Source organism: Pantherophis guttatus, chromosome 10 (genome assembly GCF_059756535.1).
Source record: "Pantherophis guttatus breed Tessera chromosome 10, ASM5975653v1, whole genome shotgun sequence".
NCBI classification, from domain to species: Eukaryota; Metazoa; Chordata; class Lepidosauria; order Squamata; family Colubridae; genus Pantherophis; species Pantherophis guttatus.
The window spans coordinates 5,290,374-5,312,099 of record NC_142072.1 but is presented as its reverse complement, the minus strand read 5'-3'; the positions used below and the strand labels follow the sequence as shown (position 1 = coordinate 5,312,099).

At 47.9% G+C, this 21,726-nt stretch overlaps 1 protein-coding gene across 2 annotated transcripts in view; it reads left to right on the top strand.

Annotated features, from left to right (window-relative positions):
* The window catches only part of ERF (ETS2 repressor factor), a 36,663-nt gene that overhangs the window by 1,207 nt on the left and 13,730 nt on the right, over positions 1-21,726 (top strand). Inside the window, exon 1 of one of the 2 annotated variants that reach the window (XM_087876872.1) lies at positions 13,769-13,877. The exons of the other annotated variant lie outside the window; for it this stretch is intronic. Coding sequence (XP_087732998.1) covers positions 13,856-13,877 — 22 coding nt within the window. The 5' untranslated portion in view covers positions 13,769-13,855. Of the gene's footprint in view, positions 1-13,768; positions 13,878-21,726 lie in introns of those variants that run through there. 2 annotated transcript variants of the gene reach the window in all.

Here is a 21,726-nt window from a genome sequence, read left to right as displayed (position 1 = left end):
CAGGGCTGTTGTAACTTCGGACATGAACTTAATGAACTGTTGTAAGTCGAGGACTACATTGGCTGGGGGATCCTGGGAGTCGGAAGTCCACCCAGCTTAAAGTTGCCAAGGCTGAGAAACACTGCATTCGAAGACACGGCTCCCTTCTAATGAAGAAGGTAACAATACTTCCCCGAATGTTGAATTGTTGCATCAGTCAGTTACATGCAAACACACACACACACACTTATATATGCAGATAGGCACACATACGAACAAGGCGGCTTCTGTACAGCACAAAAGTCACTTGTGTCTAAATGAGGCAATCGAAAACAAACATCTTTGTAATTACCCCCTTGAGACTGGGGTGCAGCCCGAAGGCCTGGAGCAGAGAGAAAGGTCCCCATGGAGATCGGCAGTGTGGGACAACGACAACTGCACTCACACATACCACACATACAGCCCCAGCCTGTTGTTGCATTTCGATCTAGGGGAGCCGAGTTCCTATTTCCTATTGATCCACCCGCCACTAGTGCATAGGGGCGTCTTCGAACCAAAAGATCCTGCGGCCTTTAAAAATGGTAACCCCCGGCTTAACGGTGATCGAAAAATACCGTTCCCAATGCGTTTCCGTGAACCGCTGCTTGGCATCTTTGTTAGCGTGACAGGCTATGCAAAGTATTTCACGTCTTGTCAGGACTTGATCCCCCCCCCCTCCGATCAGCTGCTATGCTAACCTGCTTTACAGCATAGAACCCGATAAGCTTACTATTCGTAAGCCACCAGGTACACGTCTAACTTTGGCTGGGAAAGCAAGCCTCAAGCCAGGATGATCAGTCCAGCATAAGCAAACCTTTCCTGATGCTGGGAAAGCAAGCCTCAAGCCAGGATGATCAGTCCAGCATAAGCAAACCTTTCCTGATGCTGCATTTTAGCACCAGCGAACGGTTGGTGTACGAGGCATGGAAGGGGTTTCCAGGAAGGCACAGCTGCCTATAATTTACTGTTTTGTGGAAACGTGACATCATCTTCTGCTTCCCACCCGAATAACAATATAAGGGTCATGAAGAAGCCGTTTTTGATATCTAACTCAGGGTGAAATGCTCCCAGTTCGGACTGGATCGCCCGATCCGGTAGCGATGGCGGCGGGTGGTTGGGAGAACTGGTAGCAAAAATCCCTGCCCCTGCCCCCCCCATGCCCAGCTGAGCCGCTCGATCATCAGAGGCTTTCTTTTTTTACTTTGAAAAGCATTTTTCTACTTCTTCAGCCGAAGAGGTTGTAGAAAAAATGCTTTGCAAAGTAAAAAAAAAAAAGCCTCTGATGATCGCGCGGCTCAGCTGGGATCGTCAGAGCCTTTTAAAAGGTAACCAAAGAAAAGCCTCTGACGATCCCAGCTGAGCCGCGCGATCATCAGAGGCTTTTTTTTTTACTTTTAAAAGCAATGCTTTTAAAAGTAAAAAAAAAAAGATTGCGTGCCACAGCTGATCACCCCCCCCTCGCGTGCTGTTCTACTTACCGCATGCCTCCACTGCATGCGCGCACTTCGCATTTGGTGCGTGGGACGCACTGCGCATACGCAGCCAGCGAACCGGTAGTAAACCGGTTCAGATTTCACCACTGATCTAACTTCTAGTTGTGGGCAGAGTTAGCCTGCAATACTGCATTCTAACCACTGCGCCACCACGGCTCCTAGGATAGCCATGTTCACACAACACACTGAAGCCAACCCGTTGCAAACCTAGCAGCTACTTTCACACAGTATACTGAAGGGTTTCGTGGTTTAGTACGAACCCAGATCACTGGGATAGTTTATCTTTCATCATACAGTACAAAGCCCAGACAACAGGTTGATTCATTAAACAGGACAAGCATGTCGTGAGGACACAACTTGTAAGTCTCATGGAATGGCGGATTGTCCTTATGAGCAAGTATGTTTTGGGATGTTATTGCACAGTAATTGACCAGGAAATAGCACGGAAGTCTACTTCCAGCAGCAGCAGTATAATAGCCTGATGATATATTCCGCAGTAGAAGAGATTTGGAAGAGAGATGAATCCTGTGCAAATTGAATTTGTAGCGGGCTTGTTCATTAACGAAACCGTCAGTCTTTTTGCTAATGTAAACTCATGTTTTTCAGCTCCCAAGTGACTGCTTACGCATGCATGCCTACAAAACGTATTTACTTATGGAAGGCAAAATCTCGGCGGTTTAAAATGACAGCTTAAATAAACATGAGATGCTACCACCTGCAATCGTCAGACAAGCCAGAAACTTGCTCGGTTGCCATCTTAATCCAACCCTTTATTTAAACAGAAGGAAAAGCAGGCAACGCTCAGCATAGGTGGAGGCATGATGAAGCATGAATCTTTTTTGTTCGACAACACGGATCAGTCCCAGCGTAGTCACCAGGGGTTGGGATGAGAGGAGGACTGGAAAACGACTTGCTTAATAACAGAAATCCAATTATAGTCGTAAGTTGAGAACTACCTGTCATTGCAATGAAAAAAAAAAGTTAAAATCAGAAGATTGGGAGCAAGAATAGAAATATTGTTTTCAAGGTTTTGATGGCCAACATCATCCCGATTTTTAAAAGTCTGTCTAAGGTTTGTGGATTTTTTTCCGAACTCTTCTCTGCAAATTAGGACACTGTTTAATTTAATTTAAGAGGTACAGGTAATTCTTGACGTATGACCAGAAATGAGCCCAACATTTTTTCTAGCTAAGCTGACCGTACGTGAGACAGTTGTTAAGTGAGCTTTGCCCCATTTTAGACCTTTCTTACCATCGTTGTTAAGAGAATCACTGCAGTTGTTAAGGTAGTAACACGGTTGCTAAGTGAATTTGGCTTCCCCATTGACTTTGCTTGTCAGAAGGTCGCAAAAGGGGATGACATGACCCCGGGACACTGCAGCCATCATAAATATGAGCGAGTTGTCAAGCATCTGAATCGCATGACCATGGAGATGCTCATGAGTGTGGAAAACAGTCATAAGTCACTTTTTTTCAGGGTCATTGTAACTTTGATTGGTCATTAAATGAACTGTTGTAAGTCCAGGACCGCCTATATATACTGTAATCCAAGCTACAGGTCATGGCCTGTGTAGAATGTAAGCGACATAGAAAGTTTGCCTGGAATTCTGGGACAATTTAGGCTAAACCAAGCTTTAAAAACTTTATTGCTTTCAGGAAATCCCCTTTTTCCATTCATTTTTCTGCGAAGAAACAGAGCGTGGTTGTTTCCCATGGAAACCCAACATGTTGCAACAGATTCTGGGGACAAATTCTAAGGAAACTGATGCGGCTGTATCCTAAAGTCAGCCAGTCTTCTCACGCAGCTGTGAATTGTGAAGGATTGGTGGACAAGCTGCTTCTTCTTTTTTGGAAGAAAAAAAAAATCTGTATTTTATTATTGACCTTCTCATTGGGAAGATAAGTTTCCATGGAAATCCATGACTCAAGAGCCACTGAACTGGAATATCAAATCTAAGAGACAAAAGACAGTATTCTTCAGAGTTGGCATCATTTAGTTACTAGCCTCTTCTAACCTTGGTCCTCCAGAGATAGCGGATTTCAACGTCGGTCATCACGGAGGTTAGAGAATGATGGAGCTTGGAGTTTTAATGCATTTTGAAGAGCGTCAGGTTGGGAAGACTTAAGAAGGTGGCTTGTGCTCCTTTAGATGGCTGTTGAAAATAAATTAGACAAAGGTGAGAGCTTCGCAACGCTAATCCATAATAGTAGTTTGGTTTCAGCTTCGTAGATTTCAGCTTGACAGACATTGGGGCATGGAAAACATGGTTTATGCTTTGACAATGGGTGGAAACCCAACCAGTAGAGGTTTGTTTCACACTTTTGACATCGTGTGACATTAGTCCTGTACATAGGGGCAACACTTTTAGAGGCTGGGTGACCAAGGGAAGCCCTTAGATCAGGGGTGGGCAACCGTGGCTCCTTCCTATGGACTTCAACTCCCACAATTCCTGCGCCAGTCATGCTGGCTCAGGAATTCTGGGAATTGAAGTTCACAGGTTGTAAAGGGGGGCATAGATGCCCACCCCTGCCTTAGGTCGAAGATGTCAAACCTTGGCAACTTTAAGACTTGTGAAGTTCAACTCTGGTTGTGGAATTCTGGGAGTTGAAGTCCACAGGTTGAAAAGTTGCCAAGGTTGGACACACCCTGCCTTTAGATGCTCCTGAAGATATTCCTTCAATTGAGCCCCAAAAGTCTGTTGTTACGTCAAACATTTGTTAAGTGAGTTTTGCCAAGGGATGAAATCTACTTACCTTCCCAATTGGTTTGGAAGTGCATGCACGCGTGGTTACTTCCTGGTTAAAACCAGGAAGTAACGATGACTGGGTGGGTGGGCGGAGCCTCGCCCCGCCATCGCTACCGGTTCTCCAAACCACCAGCCGCCATCACTACCGGTTTGGCCGAACTGGTCTGAACCAGGAGCATTTCACCCCTGGTTTTGCCCCATTTTTTGACCTTCCTTGAGTGAATCACTGCAGTTGATAAGTAACTTGGTTGTTAAGTGAATCCGGCTTACCCCTTGACTTTGCTTATCAGAAGGTCGCAAGAGGAGGCCATAGACCCAGGACGCTACAACTGTCGTAAATATGAGTTACCAAGGGTTTGAATTTTGATCATGTGAGGATGGGGATGCCCCAAAGGTCATAACTGTGAAAAATGTTCATAAGTCCACCTTTTTTCAGTGCCATTGTAACTTTGACTGGTCACTAAACAAACTGTTGTTAAGTCGAGGACTATCTTGTAAATGGAAATTTCACATGAACCGACAGAGCTTTCCTTAAGATCTCCACCAGGTTTCGTTTAGCAACCCACTCCTGAGAGACCAAGGTTTTAATACAATACTCCACTGCCAGATTGGACATATCGCCCTCTCAGCATTTGGGCCCAGTCATTATGAGAATTCAAATGTGGGTTCACTATCTTGGCAATAGGCAAGTCTTGATTAAAACGAGATTGGCACTGTTGTTCCATTAGTTGGTTTGCTTGTTGCTTTTATAGCTCTTTCTCCCTGCTACAAGGAATCACCCATTTCACAATAGCCTGAGGATCAATTGGGTGGGGTGGGAGTCACTGGGGAAGGCTGGCTCCAGGATTTTGGGGAAAAAAAATTAATGCATGTCAATCAGTAATATTTACCTGCAAATAAAGGGTGTGGCGTGTTTAGGGTTCTGGGCAGTTCTGGGTTATTTTTCAGTTGGCACCCTCAGGCTGTTCTTTTGTTGATGCCCTCAGAATATAATTTTGAACTGTTAGTTTACGTATATCTTTTGGAAGCAGTCAAAACTACTTTTTTTTTTATGGTTTCACATTATTCCATAGCAGTGTTTCCCAAGCTTGGCAACTTTCAGACGGGTGGACTTCAACTCCCAGAATTCTCCCGCCAGCTCTGCTATATAGCTGGGCAATTCTGGGAGTTGAAATTCTATCCATCTTCAAAATGGCTGAGCTTGTACAACACTGATTTATAGGACAAAACCTGTTTACTAAGAGAAGAGAATATTTGTAGTTTAGGGTTGAGTTGGGGGGGTCCTTGGGCTTGGTGGTTTTCTTGCCGAAGTGTCATTACCCTAGATAACATCATCAGTGCTCTCAGCAAACCCCACTCCCTTGTAGCACTGATGAAGTTATCTAGTTTGGTAATGAAATGTCTGCAACCGGTCATAGGTCGAGAACTACCTGTATATGTTATGATTTAACTCCCTTTGTGAATCCAGTCATACACTTCAAGGCAACGTGCATTCACAACAGATTTCCCGTATATTCAACAAGGGATGCATTGGGTTAATCCAGAGGCCAGCCCCCATAATCACTACATGATTAATGGTTGTATTGCATGCAACTTTTCAGGAGATATGCAAATAAATCGAAAAAGTGCAATGGTGCCCAAACTGGACAAAGTTTTAAAACTACCCCTACCTGCTAAAGCTTATTTCTTAAATATATACATAGAATTCTAGTCTAAAGTTCCCGGAGATGCTATTTAGGTCCTTGCTGTTTAACCTGGTGCTTTCCCAATGTATTCAGATTAATCCCAGTTTGAGGAAGTGTGAACTGGTCCTCCCATCTTCCTTTCTCTTTCTTTAGTTATTTTACTTCCCTCCAAATCTTTTCTGGAACTTTACAGCAACCTCTCTTTAAAAAATTCCACTTCCTTTTACACAGTTTCATACCATGACTATTTACTCTGGGGAGGGCAGGTGAAAACGATGAGATACTATTAAATTTTTAAAAATCTCTTTGAGATGTCTAGGAAGACTTCATCACAAGGCATTGGACTTACTAGGATGAGGGAGGGAGGGAGCAAAATAAAAAGGAAGAAAATGTCGGAAGGAAGGAAGGAAGGAAGGAAGGAAGGAAGGAAGGAAGGAAGGAAGGAAAAGACAGTAAAGAGGGAGGGAGGGAAGGAAAAGACAGTACAGAAGGAAGGAAGGAAAATAAGGAAGAAAATGCCAGAAGGAAGGGAGGGAGGGAGGGGGGAGGAAGGAAGGAAAAAGGAAGGAAAAAGGGGAGGGAGGGAGGGAGGGAGGGAGGAAGGAAGGAAGGAAGGAAGGAAGGAAGGAAGGAAGGAAGGAAGGAAGGAAGGAAAAAAAAAATAAGGAAGAAAATGCCAGAAGGAAGGGAGGAAGGAGAATAAAGTAAGTAAGTAAATAAGGAAGGAAGGAAGGAAGGAAGGAAGGAAGGAAGGAAGGAAGGAAGGAAGGTAATCGTAAGGACTGGAAATCTGATCTTTTTAACTGAGCTCCTTACATGGAATCCAAGGATTTCAGAATGCTAGGATTCAACCTGCCTGATATCTCTGGGGATTCCTGCTAGGTAGGATAGGAAGCCCCCCCCCCCCCCCCCCCGCTATACTCAAGAGCTCCATTGCCATGATGAGCCCGAAGGATCCTTGTATGCAAATGGCACCCGAGGCAGGTGGGGTTCGCACCCAGTGCCAGGCTGTGATGTGGCTGCTTTCACGTTGGCCAAGCCTGCTGCTTAAACCAAACCAGGGTGATTTGTAAACTGTGGTTTATGGCTTCTTGGGTCACGAGCAGAGCCAGTTGCGAGTGAATCACCCTTCTCACTTTTCTGCAACATGTGACGTTGCTAAAATCCAGTTGCCTTCCTTGCTGCTGTTCGGAATTCCCCCTCTGTCTTTCTGGTAGTCAGGACTTCCTGCCTGTCTGTCTTCTTTCCTTCCTTTTATTTATTTACTTACTCCAATGTTTCTCAACCTCAGCTATCTGAAGCTGGTGGACTTCAACTCCCAGAATTCCCCAGCCAGCACCGCTGGCTGGGGAATTCTGGGAGTTGAAGTCCACCCAGTTTCAATTTCTATAGCCACCCATCTCAACCCAGTGACTCTGGGCAGCTCGCAATTCTACAACTCTAAAACAATTCAAACAATAAACAACAACAACAACAACTACCAAACCTTAAAAACCTCCCAAAATACCTAGACGCAGCAAGCTGAGAGAGTTAACTAACTAACACTAAAAGCCAAGAAACTGGACCACCTTAAACACATTCCGAACCCAAAGCTCGGGTACATACACAGCCAAGTTTTTTTAAAGCCTTACGAAAGGCCAACGGGGTTGGAGATCCAAGGATCCCAGATTTAGGGATCCAGGATTACTCTCTCAAATTTAGGGATTATTAGTCGTCGTCCCCCGTCGTCCCCTAATTGCAAGTCCTCTTCTACACCCCAGGCTCCATTTCTTTGGTTGCAGCTGCCAAATAATTCTGCACTCTGGGCTGCTGTTCTGTCTCAGGGATTTCCCAGCTAGCTTTCTCCCCCCCCACAACCCCCCATCCTAGCTCTGATCATTGTCTCTCTCTCTCGCAGGGCAGCATGGAATCTTCCACACTCCCCAACGTGCCTGGACAGAGATCCCGCCCCATTTGCATTCTTTCACATTTGCTGCTGCCTGCTGTAATGCCCCGTGGCCTGGGGAACAAGCAACTGCTTTGCTCCCATCTTCGTACACGCCGAGTTTTCTCAGGATCCTGGCGAGCCCTCGGGTGCTGCGTTCCACCCGGTGCTTTGCCAGAATCGGCCCGTGCGGCCTCCCGCACAGAAGCATCCTAACCATTTTTTTTTGCCTTTTCAGGCGAGATGTTCACCCAAAGTTAGCAGGACTTTGAAAAAAGAAAAAGCGGTGTGTTGGGTGTATGGCTCAGCTTGCGTGGTGGTGCCTGGCGGTTCGGTTGTGTTCACAGCAAAGCTGAGCGGTCGGCCTCGTTCAACAATGATTGGCTTCATGGGGCTAGCAACTTCGGCAAACTGAGTCAGAATGTTTCAGTGTTTTCAGGGCATCTGTAAGCTTCCCAGAGAGCTTTGGCTATAGGACAGAATAGAAAATTTGTATATATATATATACAGTATATAGTATAATAATGTTGCAGATAAAAGGCCAGTTTTTCCTGACAAAGGAAAAAAATTGGTAGTTTCTACATTAGTTTATTTAGTCTTCCTTCCTTCCTTTCCTACCTTTCATTCTTTCCCTCCCTCCCTCCTTTTTTCTTTGTTTTTTTTCTTTCCCTTCCTTCTTTCCCTCCTTCTTTCATTTTTTCCTTCCTTCCTTCCTTCCCTTTTCTTTCTGCCTCTTTCCTTCTTTCCCACTTCTTTCTTTCTTTTTCTGTTTCCTTCCTTGCTTCTCCTTCCTTCCTTCCGTCCGTCCGTCTCTTACATTCTTTTCCTTCCTTCCTTTATAGCTGCCCATCTCACATGTGCGATTCTGGACAATTCACTTCATTAAAACAACCAATAAACCAAATGCAAAGGTCCATAAAGAACAATTAATTCCCCTAGAACCCAGTGGAAAGGAACATTGAGAACCAGATGACATAACAAGCGGACAAAGAGCCTTGGTAGTACAGTGGTTTAATGCACCCTGTTATTAACACAGCTGCCTGCAATTTCTGCAGGTTCGAATCTTACCAGGCTCAAGGTTGACTCAGCCTTCCATCCTTTCTAAGGTAGGTTAAATGAGGACCCAGTTTGTGGGGGCAATAAGCTGACTTTGTATAAAATATACAAAAGTATGAAGGCTATTGCTTAACGCATTGTAAGCCGCCCTGAGTCTCCGGAGAAGGGCGGCATATAAATCGAATTAAAAAAAAAAATGCAAGCCACATGTCTAACCAATGCAGCCTCCTCGTAGGCTTCGAACCACTGCCGGATCCCCAGGCACTTTGATAGATTAAGTTGATAAAAGTATCCCCCGATGGTTCGCTGCATCTCCCAGGACTGTGGGAGTGGGCTTAACCTCATTTGTGTGGGGGTTCTGTTGCTGGCAGGGCAGGTGCCCTCGAGGTAACTGCCAGGGTCTGCCAGAGTGGCCAAGCCAGTTGTGATTAGCTTGTCCCCCGCCGAAGCTTGATCCCTGCTTAGCTTCAACAAACCTAATAGCATCATGTGCTTTTAGTCCATTGTCTGGACATTCTTCCTTAGCCATTCATCTTATCATCTGCTTTTATACCCTTTCCCTACTCCCTTCGGCTGTTTGCAGAAGGCCTTTTTAGTTCTTTCCTCTTCTCTTCTGCTTTGTTGCCATCGCAGGACGTGTTTGTTTTAAAATCTATGCCTCCAGGGTATTTGCAGCAATAAACCGTAAATCTTTCTCTTTTTAAGACCTCAATTCCACATCCTTCCCTCCTCGTCTAGAGACTGTTGCAGTTTGGGCTTCGACGAGGTCTAGATTCTATCAGCCTCTGGATAAAGTATTCCCGATTAGGTCAGGCAAAAGGATAATCTGCTGGACTTCATTCTTGGAAGTCCGCTTCAAAAGCCTCCCACCCCATCCTCAAACACAATGAGGAGGGTGCTTAGCGGTTCGCAGTTTCTCCGTTTGGGCTCCTGGGCAGGTTTGTGGTGAAGATACAGGGCCTACAAATATCTCTGAGGTAAACAAAAGCATTGAATGGAAGCGCATTTGTTTCTCCTTTTACATTCTGCTCAGCGGTGGGTTTCACATATTCTTACCACTGGTTTGCCATGAGAACACATGATCGCATCATGTGTGCGGCTTCCGCGCATGTGGCCGGCCTTCTGTGCATGCACTTTCCTCGCGTGCGCCCAGGCTCAAAAATGTGGTTAAATAGGACGGCATTACAACAAGGCGGGTAGGTGGATGGGCGGTCCCACCCCACCCGCAGTCGCCACTACCAGTTCGCTCGAACTGGTCCGAACCGGCTGAATATCGTGTTTCCCCCAAAATAAGACCCTGTCTTATATTTTTTTGAACCCTGAAATAAGTGCTTGGCCTTATTTTCGGGGAGGTCTTATTATTTTGGGGCGTGTGGAGGAAACTACAGGAAATGGTGGGGACCGGCTGCACATGCGTTTAAATATTTTCAGGGAGGGCTTATTTTTTTTTATTTTTTTTAATTTGATTTATATGCCGCCCTTCTCCGAAGACTCAGGGCGGCTTACAATGTGCTCAGCAATAGCCTTCATCCTTTTGTATATTTATACAAAGTCAGCTTATTGCCCCCACAACTGGGTCCTCATTTCACCTACCTTAGAAAGGATGGAAGGCTGAGTCAACCTTGAGCCTTGGCGATATTCGAACCCTGCAGTAATTGCAGGCAGCTGGTCTTTAATAACCAGCTTAATAACAGGGTGCCTTAAACCCCTGTACTACCAAGGCTCTTACTTTTCAGGGAGGGCTTATTTTAGTGCATGCACTCAAAAGCCCAGTTGGGCTTATTATCATGGGAGGTCTTATTTTAGGGGAAACAGGGTACCTACCACCTCTGATTCTGCTCCATCTTTCATCTCTTCCCAGCGATTTGGTTCAATAACACACTTATCAGTAACCCTCGACTTACAACCAGTTGTTTAGGGGCCGTTCAAAGTTACAACAGGCCTGAAAAAGCACACAGGTTCTAAGTTCTGATGGTTACCCCCTCCATGTGGTCACTCGGCAACCAGCCACCTCCCCCTAATAATGGCTGTTTGCTGTGTCTTGCAATCAAAATGTCCACATTTTTACAAAATTTCCCCCCCCTGGAAACTGGCATTTATTTCCAGTTTTTAGCAAAATCGGTCCACAGCAAAAATCGGTTTGCTTTATGACTGTGGCATTCATTTTACGACTAATGACTTTACGACTGTGGCGTTCATTTTACGGCTAATGGCCACAGCAAAAATTGTCATAGAATGTGGTTGGTCACATGGGTGACCTGTTTTATGACTGATACGACTTACAACCATAATGAGCAAGCCTTTAGAGTTGTAAGTCAATGACTACCTATAGACTAAATGAAAAATTAAGGTGAGCAGGCATATAGCGCAGCACCTGCGAACCAGGTTATTGTGTGAAATTATCAAGTTTTACATGAACAATGTGTGAGTTTTGCTACAAGGTTGAAATGTTAAAGTTATTTGGGATAGCGCTGTAGTTCTTATTTATAAAAGGGTTGTTTGTATTATGTTTTATTTTTTTAAGCTACCTTTAGGCCATCTTTTAGGGCACAAAGCACTCTCAAGGCAGCTATTAAGGTACCGTAAAATAGTAGGACAAAATAAACATTAGAATTAATACAATGCAGCGATGACAATAAAATGTCACACCCAAAAATACCGAGACCAAAAAAACACTGTAGTCAAAAAACCACAAAAATGAAGAGAAATACATGGAAAATAAATGGAACTCCCCTCCCCCCCTCCGAAATCTTGTTATGATGCTCCTAGGAAATATCTGATCTGCCTTTAAGCTCTTAGTTTATTTTATTTTATTTTTTATTTTGTCACAATTGTGATTTGGGAATGATAATCAGGGACTAAGTATGTAGTTATGACATTTGTATAACTGTTTTGAGAAAACTGTGATGCAAATGTGTAAGGAAGACACTCTGCCATCCGCAGTTTCGTTTTTAGAGAGATAGTGGAAGTGGTTAAATCTCTATTTAAGCTGCAGTCTTGCACAGTTCTGAGAGTAAATGCCAAAGACGGCTGCAAGATGCCATTCTCAACAAACATACCCAAGAAAACCTGCCATCCAGACCAGAAATGAGTTGATTCCTTCTGCTTCCTCTATAGCAGTGTTTCTCAACCTTGGCCCCTGGACGATATGTGGACTTCAACTCCCAGAATTCCCCAGCCAGCAGACCAGAGCTGGCTGGGGAATTCTGGGAGTTGAAGTCCACACATCGTCCAGCGGCCAAGGTTGAGAAACACTGCTTTATAGTATACCAAGATACTCTCGCTCCGATTTTAAAATGCAGTCCATTCACTGATACACCAAACTTTGGACCCTACAAATTCCAAATTTTGGAAAGGGGCTCACGATAAGCACACATGCTTAATTTCTACATACAAGTAATCCTCGCCTTACAACAGTTCATTCAGTGACTGTTCGAAGTGACAACAGCACTGAGAAAAGTGACATCTGACAGTTTCCCACACTTACAGGCCATTGTAGCATTTCCATGGTCACAAGATCAAAATTCAGACCCTTGACAATTCACTATTTATGACGGTTGCAGTGTCCAGGGGTCACGTGTGATCCCCTTCCTGACAAGGCAAAGTCAATGGGGAAGCCAGATTCGCTTAACGACAGTGTGACTAACTTAATAACCAACCGCAGTGATTCTCACTTAACAACTTTGGCAAGACTGGTCATCCTAAAACAGGGCAAAATTCAATTTAACGAACGTCTCGCTTCATCACAGAAATGCTGGGGCTCCGTTATAGTCGTAAGGCGAGGACTCCCGATTTCTGGAGTTATGACATTCATTTCCCCCCTGGTGTAAATAAGATTACTCAGCCAGGCTCAAGGTTGACTCAGCCTTCCATCCTTTCGAGGGAGGTAAAATGAGGACCCGGATTGTGGGGGCAATAAGCTGACTTTGTATAAAAAAGAACACCGCTTGGGGGGGCCCGAAAGCCCTAATAAGCAGGTATATACAAAAGTATGAAGGCTATTGCTTAACGCATTGTAAGCCGCCCTGAGTCTCCGGAGAAGGGCGGCATATAAATCGAACCAATAAATAAATAAATTACATAACCGTGATGGCAAACCTATGGCACGCGTGCCACAGGTGGCACGTGGAGCCATATCAGTGGGCACGTGAGCGTTGCCCTGGCTCATCTCCGGTGCGCATGCACACGCCAGTCAGTTGATTTTTGGGCCTTCTGGGCCCACCGGAAGTCAGGAAACAGGCTGTTTCTGGCCTCTGGGGAGTTTGGGAAGGCTGTTTTTGCCCTCCCCAGGCTCCTAGAAAGGCCCTGGAGCCTGGGGAGGGCGAAAAAACGGGCCTACTGGGCCCACCGTGCCATCGCGTAACAAAAGCGGGGGAGCGCGGGGGTGTTGCACGCGGGAGGAGGGGTGCATTGAATTATGGATGTGGGCACACACATGCATGACCCCACCTGCTCCCCCCTGCTTTTGGCACGCCAGGCCAAAAAGGTTAGCCATCCCTGTTATATAAGTTTTCTTCTTTTCTTTTCTTTTTTTTTCCTGAAAGGTTAAGGCAAACACCTTAAGCCTGTTGCAAAAAGTCTTTGGGGAGTTTCTCCCGGTTCTCTCTCTCTCTCTCCCCTCCCGCCACCCCTCTAGCCCCCCACTCCTCCTCCTCCTCCTCCTCCTCCCCCGCCCCCGCAAACGGCCATCCCACCCAAGGTGCCGTCTGCCGCCCCTTTAACTCCCCCCCCCACCACCACTCCGTCGTGAGCTCTGTGGGCGGAGCCGAGGCGGAGAGGCGGGCTCAGCGTGTCTATGGCGACGCGGCGGTGACGTGCGACCCGGGGGGGGGGGCGTGGGCGTCCCGGCTCCATATGAAGCCGAGGGGGGGAAAGGAGGGGGGCCAGAGCCCGAGACCGACCCGGCGGCTGGAGGCTGCGGCGCGAGGAAGCCATGAAGACCCCGGCGGACGCAGGTGGGGACTTGCCAGAGGGGGGGGTCCCACGTTGATGCTTCGGGGCTTTCAAGTGGGGGGGGGAGGTGGGGAGGCGAAGAGTGGGGGGGGGGTTGTCTGTCGGTGGATGACCACCAGGACACGTGGGCTGGAAAAGTTGGAGGGGATGCAGGCAACTTACTTCCATGATCCCCCCCACCACCACCACAAACGCCCGGCCGCCGTTCTCTGCTCTGCCTCGCCGTTCTCGGGGATCGGAGCGGGGGAGGCGACCCGGGTCGGGGGGACGGACGGACGGACCTTCGGGGAATGAATGGGGCGAGGGGCCGAGGACCGTAAGGGGAAGGGCGGGCAAGATCGAGGAGCCGGTGGGGGTGGGGGGTGGGTGGGAAGGAGGGCCGGGGTCTCTCCCTAAAAAGAGACCCAACGCGGAGACGTGGGGGGGGGGCTCCTCCAAAGGTGCTGCCTTCCCCCCCCCCAATACCCCCATCCTCCTCCGCCTCACCTGCGCTCTCGGAGCCGCTGCGGCTGATGGAGATTGTAGTCCGGCGCCAAATGAGGGGGAAGGGGATTGGAGATTGGGGTGGGGGGGACTTCTGGAGAGGAAGCAGCCGGCGCCTCCGATCCCAAAGCGGGACGTGCTGGCGGGGCAGCCGGGGAAGGGAAAGATCCCTGCCTGCCTGCCTTGGCTTCTTGGCTGCAGCCGTAATGGAGGTTCCTGCTGGCAAAGGGTGGGGAATCGGGCTGCGGGCGAGGTTCTCCCGGCTCTCTTCCCCTCCAGCTTCCCGGCTGCCTGCCTGCCTGCCTAGGCTCCGGCCGCGAAGGGAGACAGCGGGCAGGAGTTGAGCACTCCCGGGAGGAAGCGCTTGGCCAGGCCGGCCGGAGACGGGAGGAGAGCTGGGACGCGCGGCAGCCCGTTTGCAAACGCTCCGGAGTTTGTGTTGATGAAGCGGACCTGTTGCATTTTTCCCAGCCCCGCCGGCGGCTGCTCGGCTCGGCTTTGCAAGTCTGCCTGCCTGCGGGAACGAGCGAAGGATCGGCTGCCGGAGCCGAGAAGGGGAAACCTCCCCCCCCCCACTCCAAGACTTCTAAACGGGAAAGTGGGGAGGGGGATGAATTAATAGGGGGGGGGGCTTTCTGAAGCGGGGACCCACCGCGCCTCGAACCCTCCCTCCCTCCCTCCCTGGTTAAACGCCTCTCCCCCCCTTTTCCGTCGCCCCCCCCCCCCCAGTTCTGCAACGAGTCTCGCGGGCGGTTTGAGGGGGCCGCCGAATGAATGGGGGGTGGCGGGGTTGATTTGAGGGGGTGGATCGCGAGCGCGGAGAAAGAAAAGGCCTTGGATCGAGGCTCTTTCTCTCCCCCCCCCCTCCAACCCCTGCCCGCCCGCCCCCTCCCCATCCATGCCGCCAATCACCGGCGGGGGGGGGGAAAAACACACGGGGGGGGACGGTAGTTTCCTTCTGTCAACTTCTGGCACTTGGAAAGGAGAAGGAAATAAATCCAGATTTGTGTGTGTGTGTGTGGTGTGTATAAGTGGGGGGGGGGAGATTGGCTGATTTGAAAGAGGGTTGCACGGAGACGAAGCGCCACGTTGCTGCTCCGCGCAACCAGTTGAAGCGTCCATAGTGAAAGAGGAGGAGGGGGGCGTAATCCGTAATTCACTAAGCAACTCGCTTGCTTAGTGAATCTGGCCGATCGTGGGGAGGGGGGGTGACTCTCTCTCTCTGCCCCCCCCCTCTATATGAAACGCGGAAGCGCTGCAAAGCTTGGCAGAGAAGGGTCCGGACAAGGGGGCGGTGGGAGGGAAAGAGAAGCCAGGGTGTGATCGGTATTTTTTTTTTTTTTTGCCCTTCCCCACTTTTTTTTTTAACACCCCCCCTCCCCAAATATAGCGGGCCGTTCTCCAGAGTGGTCGGAATGGCCTGTCCCGCGAGTGGAGATTTTTTTTGGGTGGGTGGCAGAAAGGAATGGGGGAAAGAAGGGGGGGCGGAGAGAGCGGAGACAAAAAGTTGCAAAGCTTTTCCGAAGTGGAAATCGGGCGTTTCAAACAAAACAAAACAAAACAAAACACACACACACAAAAAGCAACTTTTGTTTCCGACCGACACCGCGACGTTAAAAAGGTGGGCCGGACCGGGCGGGGGTGGGGTGGGCCGTAGATAGATGCATTGAAAATCTCTTTCACCACCACCCCCCCGAAATCCGAAGGAGGAACGTCTACAGATTAATTCATTAATTAATTATTACAGATTTATTATAACTTTGAACAAAAGTTGCGGCGACCTTAAATCTTAAACTCGGTCTTGCCGGAGGAGGATGGGGGGGGGAGTTGGTTGGTTAGGGGGTGGGGGCAAGAGAGTGGCGGCGGGTTAAACTCTAACCTTAAACCCAGGACTTTAACCCTCTTAAGAAAAGAAATCGGGGGAGGGGAGGGGAGGGGAGGGGGTGGGCTTTGCAAAGTCCCGCTTTCCTTTAAATCCAACCTCCCCCCCCCTCCCACGCCAGCTTCCCACCCTCGGTTGTAATTTCCCCGATCCTGGAGATGGGGAGTAAGGGGAGTTGGTCTCGATCCGGAGAAGAGGGGGGTTTTTTTGTCCCCGTCTCCCCCCCCCCCCCCGGTCCTCCTCTTCCTCCTCCTCCTGCGGGGTTGCAACGGGGTGGCGCTTTTACCTTGGGATTCTTGCGGAGGGCGCTTTTTTTTTTTTTCTTCCTTTCTTTCTTTCTTTCTTTTTTTTTTTTTTTTTGGAAACGGCTCTGGAGGAACTTCCGCGGCGGGCGAGTTTTTCCTTCCCCCCTCCCCCTTTTTTTTATTTTTTTTATTTTTTAAATAGGGTCTCGGTGGACTTTGCACCCGGGAAAATGTGGGTTGGGGACAAAAAGCTGCGTTTGCAAGGAAGAAGAAAATGTTTGAAAATGCCTTGAAAAAGAAAAAGAAAAAACAAACTCCGGAGTGTGTGTGTGTGTGTGTGTGTGTGTGTGTGTGAATAAGACGTGTTTTTTCCCCCAACTTTTCCTCTCTCTCTTTTTTTTTGCAAAAGCTCTGGGGAAGAATCGGATAGATTCTTTCCTCTCTCTTCCCCCCCCTTTTTTTTGTTCCCTCTTCCCCCCCCTTTTCTCCCCCCACTCTCTCTCTCTGGTTTTGTTCAGTGCTTCCACCCCATCCCCCCTTGGCGCCACCTCCCCCCCTCCCTTCCTTGCCTGATTGTCTGTCTCCTGGAATCTTGTGTGTGTGTGTGTGTCTTTTTGTTGTTGTTGTTTTTTTAAGTGCCTCTTTTGCTTCTGTTCAGGCTTGTCTTCCCCTTCGCACCTCCTGTTTGCAATCATCAAGGCCCCCCCCACTTCAAAAGTACTTTTTTCCGCCTCTTCCCCCCTGAAACTCTGGGAAAGTTATTTTCTTTTAGGTGCCTGTTTAAAAAACTCACACAAAACACACACAGCCACACACACACACACACCCCTAATAATAATTCTTTGGGCCTCGCCCAGACTGCTAAGGAAATAAATCTGCAACACAGCAACTTCTCCAGGCTTTGGAACCCCACAAGAAGCTCCCATCTTCCTGGATCTTTTGCAGCCACTTTTCATTTTTCTAGAAACTGAAATACTCCCCTCCTCCATCCCCACCCCCCAAAAAAGTGTGTGTGTGTGTGTGTGTGTGTGTGTGTGTGCACAGCTTCAGAGTGTGTGGTGTCTGGTAGATTGTGTGGTGTGGGTTTTTTTTCTTTTGCCTCCCACCCTTTGGCAGGCTGCAAGCAGAAAGTCTGATGTGGGTTCCTTTTGGCCTGTGTGATGAAGCCCCCCCCCCTTTGCTGGAAGGCAAGAGAATGGTGTGCTTGTGTGTGTGAGTGTGTGTGTGTATCTTTAAGACGGCTGTTGGCATTGGGGAGTGATGTAATATTAAGGGTTTTTTTTTTTTTTTCTTTCTAAAGCTGGGATTGAATTCCAGCCCTTTTAGCTTCTGGCTCCGGGGATTAGTCACAGGGGTGGTGTGGTTTAGAGTATGTTAAGGAGGGGGCCATGATTTAAAGAGACACTAACACGATTTCAAGTTCTTTATTTCCCCCCTCTCCTTTTTTTTTGTGTTTTTTTTTTATTTTTGTCTGGCTGTGCACATCGTCTTCCAGGAAATCCTCAACAAATAATGAGAGTCCAAAATTAGACTTTCGTTCCTTGGGAAAACGAATCCTGCAGAACTGGCTTTGAAGGTAGCAAACCAGACAGAAGTGGGGGAGAAAGGGGAGAAAGAAGGAAAGTGTCTTTAAGATGGAGTCCCCTTTCAGCTGAGGTTTTGAAATTTTAAATATATATATATATATATATAAAAACTCTGGCACGTGTGAGCGCTGTTTTGAGCCCACAGACACTCAAACTCCCACACAGGCCTTCAGCTCTCAGTGGAAAATATGAACTGCTGGGCAGAGAGCCTGCTGTAAAAAAAAATTAAAAAAAAGTTGGATGTCGGGATTGGAAACACTCACCGCATTGTGTGGTGCGGCCGCGTAGCTGTGCTCACCAAAGCGGGGGGGGGCTTGTTACTCTCAGCCCCTCCGCTGAGTTAACTTGGAAGGTTGTGCATCCCATCTCGGGATAGGATTGGAGTTGGCCTCATTCCCTTCCTGGAGGTGTGTGTGGCCCGTTGAGCCGAGCCCTTCCTTCTGCTCCACGAAGCCATTTACGCAGTCTTGTTGGGAAGGGTAATGGTTGGCGGGGTGACTGGGACCCCCGAAAGGTCTTATTATTTTGGGACGAGTGGAGCAAGACGAGCCTCCTCTTACCGTCTTACCTGATTTCCAGCTTTGCGTTTAAATATTTTCGGGGGGAGGCTTATTTTAGCACATGCGCTCAAAAGCCCGATTGGGTTTATTATCAGGGGATGTCTTATTTTCGGGGAAATAGGGTAATATATATATATATATGTTTTCTCAGGTTTTCACGGGTGTTTGTATGTAGGTCTTTGGTTATTCGGGTCTTCTCCCACGTAAAATTGGAAGTGTCTTGGCGACGTTTCGACGAAGTCTCATTCGTCATCTTCAGGCTGGTGTTCTCGGCTTCGTGCTTCCGCAATTGCTCCTGGAAGCACGAAGCCGAGAACACCAGCCTGAAGATGACGAATGAGACTTCTCGAAACGTCGCCAAGACACTTCCAATTTTACGTGCGAGAAGACCCGAATAACCAAAGACCTACATATATATATATATATATATATATATTACCCACTTGTCCTCATGTAGGAGAACCTAAGGATATCACTCCCCTCCCCATCTTTTTGGGGTCCCAGTCCCTATCACAAGTTTTCATGTAGGAGAACCTAAGGATCTGATCACTCCCCTCCCCATCTTTTTGGGGTCCCAGTCCCTATCACAAGTTTTCATGTAGGAGAACCTAAGGATCTGATCGCTCCCCTCCCCATCTTTTTGGGGTCCCACTCTGGGACCCCAAAAAGATGGGGAAGGGAGTGATCAGATCTTTAGTTCTCCTACATGAGGACCTGGGTAATTGTTTGGGGGAACTAGAGCCCCCCCCCAAAAAAAATTGGGGAGGGGGACATGGCAGCGAGTGGTTCCTTGGCTTTCCCACACAAAGACTTATTGAGCGGGTAATGGTTAAGGAGAATGGGACCCCCAAAAGAGGAGGAGGGGGAGATGACAGTTATCAGATCCCTAGCTCTCCTACATTAAAGTTTGTTGAGAGGTTAATTGTGGGGGAGAATGGGGCCCCCAAGAGATGCAGAGGGGGAGACGGCCGCCATTGGACACTTGGCTTTCCTGCGCAAAGTCTTGTTGAGTCGATGCTTGTTGGGGAATCTGGAACCCACCGCCCCACCCCAGATAGGAAGCTGGAGGTGGTACCAATCAAATCCTTGGCACATGCATGTTCTTTCTCTCCCTACCTCCTTCCCAGAACTCAATAGAAGACCCAGATCATCGTTGTGTGGGTGGTACAAGACCTGTCATGGCCTCTGTGGTAGAGCCTCCTGGTTGTCTCGTCTTTTTCCTCCCCACACCCTGGCGCTGGTCTGGGGTTGGTTTGTGCCAGGCCTGGGGGCAATGCCAGCCAACAGACGGTGGTGTGTTGTGTTTTTTTTGTACCTCCTCCTCCCTCTGGGCTTGGCAAAGACAGTGGCTGAGTTGGTGGAGATATGCTGGCAATGGCGTAGGAGGTGTGGCGGAGGGAATCTAAGGGAATATTCTGTAGACTCCCTCTTCTACCTTGGAGGTGGGAACAAACAGATCCCAGAAGTTTTTTGGGAAAGGATGCTGTGTGTGGGGGGGGTGGGGGGTGAAGGGGTAGGGTTCTGTAGGGCAGAGGAGGTTTTTTAGTGTGACAGGCTGCTACTGTGTGCTCCGGGATTCCTCAATCAGATTGCCAAAAGATCAAAATAATAATAATAATTATAATAAGATGAGAAGTGAAAGTGCAACTTTATGACGACGATTTCTTTCAAGGGTTTGCTGCATAAAGTCATTTTTTTCCTCTCCGTCTAGAAGTTATATATATTGCTTCAACCTGATCAGCATTAAGGGAATTGAGATACTGGAAAGGTTGGCTTTTTGATTGTCCCAGAGGTGCTTTTTGAGAAGACAATTGGACTTTCTTTTTTATTTTTTCCTTGGAAGGCATTTCGCTTCTCATCCAAGAAGCTTCTTCAGTTCTGAGTTGACTTCTGACTCGCTCAGAACTGAAGAAGCTTCTTGGATGAGAAGGGAAACGTCTTTAAGGAAAAGCCAAATCCGGTTTGCTTTTTTCAAAAAGCACCTTTGGGACAAGCATGACCTGGATGACTGAGGATCTTCATAGACACGTGGGCTGTTGACTGGTTAAGAGGATTGTGAGGCAGGGGACAAGAAAAGAAGCCTCGCCCAACCCCCTCCCTCCTCCTGGTTAGCCGTAAGACCAGGAAGATGTAGGTATCCTTCTGAGTATCTTCTGCTCCTGAGCGAGACCCTCAGAGCAGGCCAGGCCTGGGAGATCCACAGATGGAGCACGATTTTGGAAAAGGCTGACTGATTTAGTGACACAATCAATCGATCAATCAATCAGAATTGAGCTGGAAGGGACCTTGGAGGTCTTCTAGTCCAACCCTCTGCTCAGGCAGGAGACCCCATACCATTCCAGACAAGTGATTGTCGAGGCTCTTCTTAAAAGCCTCCAGTGATGAATCACCTACAACTTCTGGAGGCAAGCTGTTCCGCTGGTTAATTGTCCTCACTGTTAGGAAGTTTCTCCTTGGTTCTAGGTTGGTCCCGTCCTTGATTAGTTTCCATCTGTTGCTTCTTGTCCTGCCTTCAGGTGCTTTGGTGAATAAGTGGATCCCCTCTTCTTTGTGGCAGCCCCTCAAATGCTGGAATACTGCTATCGTGTCACCCCTGGTCTTTCTTTTCTCTAGACTACCCACACTCAATTCCTGCAATGTCTTAAGTCTCCAAGCCTCCAATCATCATAGTCGCTCTTATCTGCACTTTTTCCAAAGTTCTCAACTTCTTTTTTGTAATGTGACCAAAACCGGATGTAGTATTTATTCCAGGTGTGGCCTTAACTAAGGCTTTGTAGTACAGCCTTCTTCCATCTCTGGCTCCCTAAAGGTTTTGGGAATGCAAACCTTGGGGAAAACGAGTTCCAATGGTTATGGAAGCTGTCAATTTAGGACAGTTGGACAACTGTCTGTCAGTTTGACCTCCAGGAACCAGTGCCACTGGCCAAACGTCCAGATGTTTCATTTCAAATGATGTGAGTGTGTGTAAGGTGACAAGTTTGTGCTATCTTTGCCATTTCTTCCTTCACTCGATGAGAGACAGGTTTCCCTGAATTGATAATCCAGACAGTCCTTCAGATGGGTCTATCCCACACCGAAGGGATGGATAAATAGGC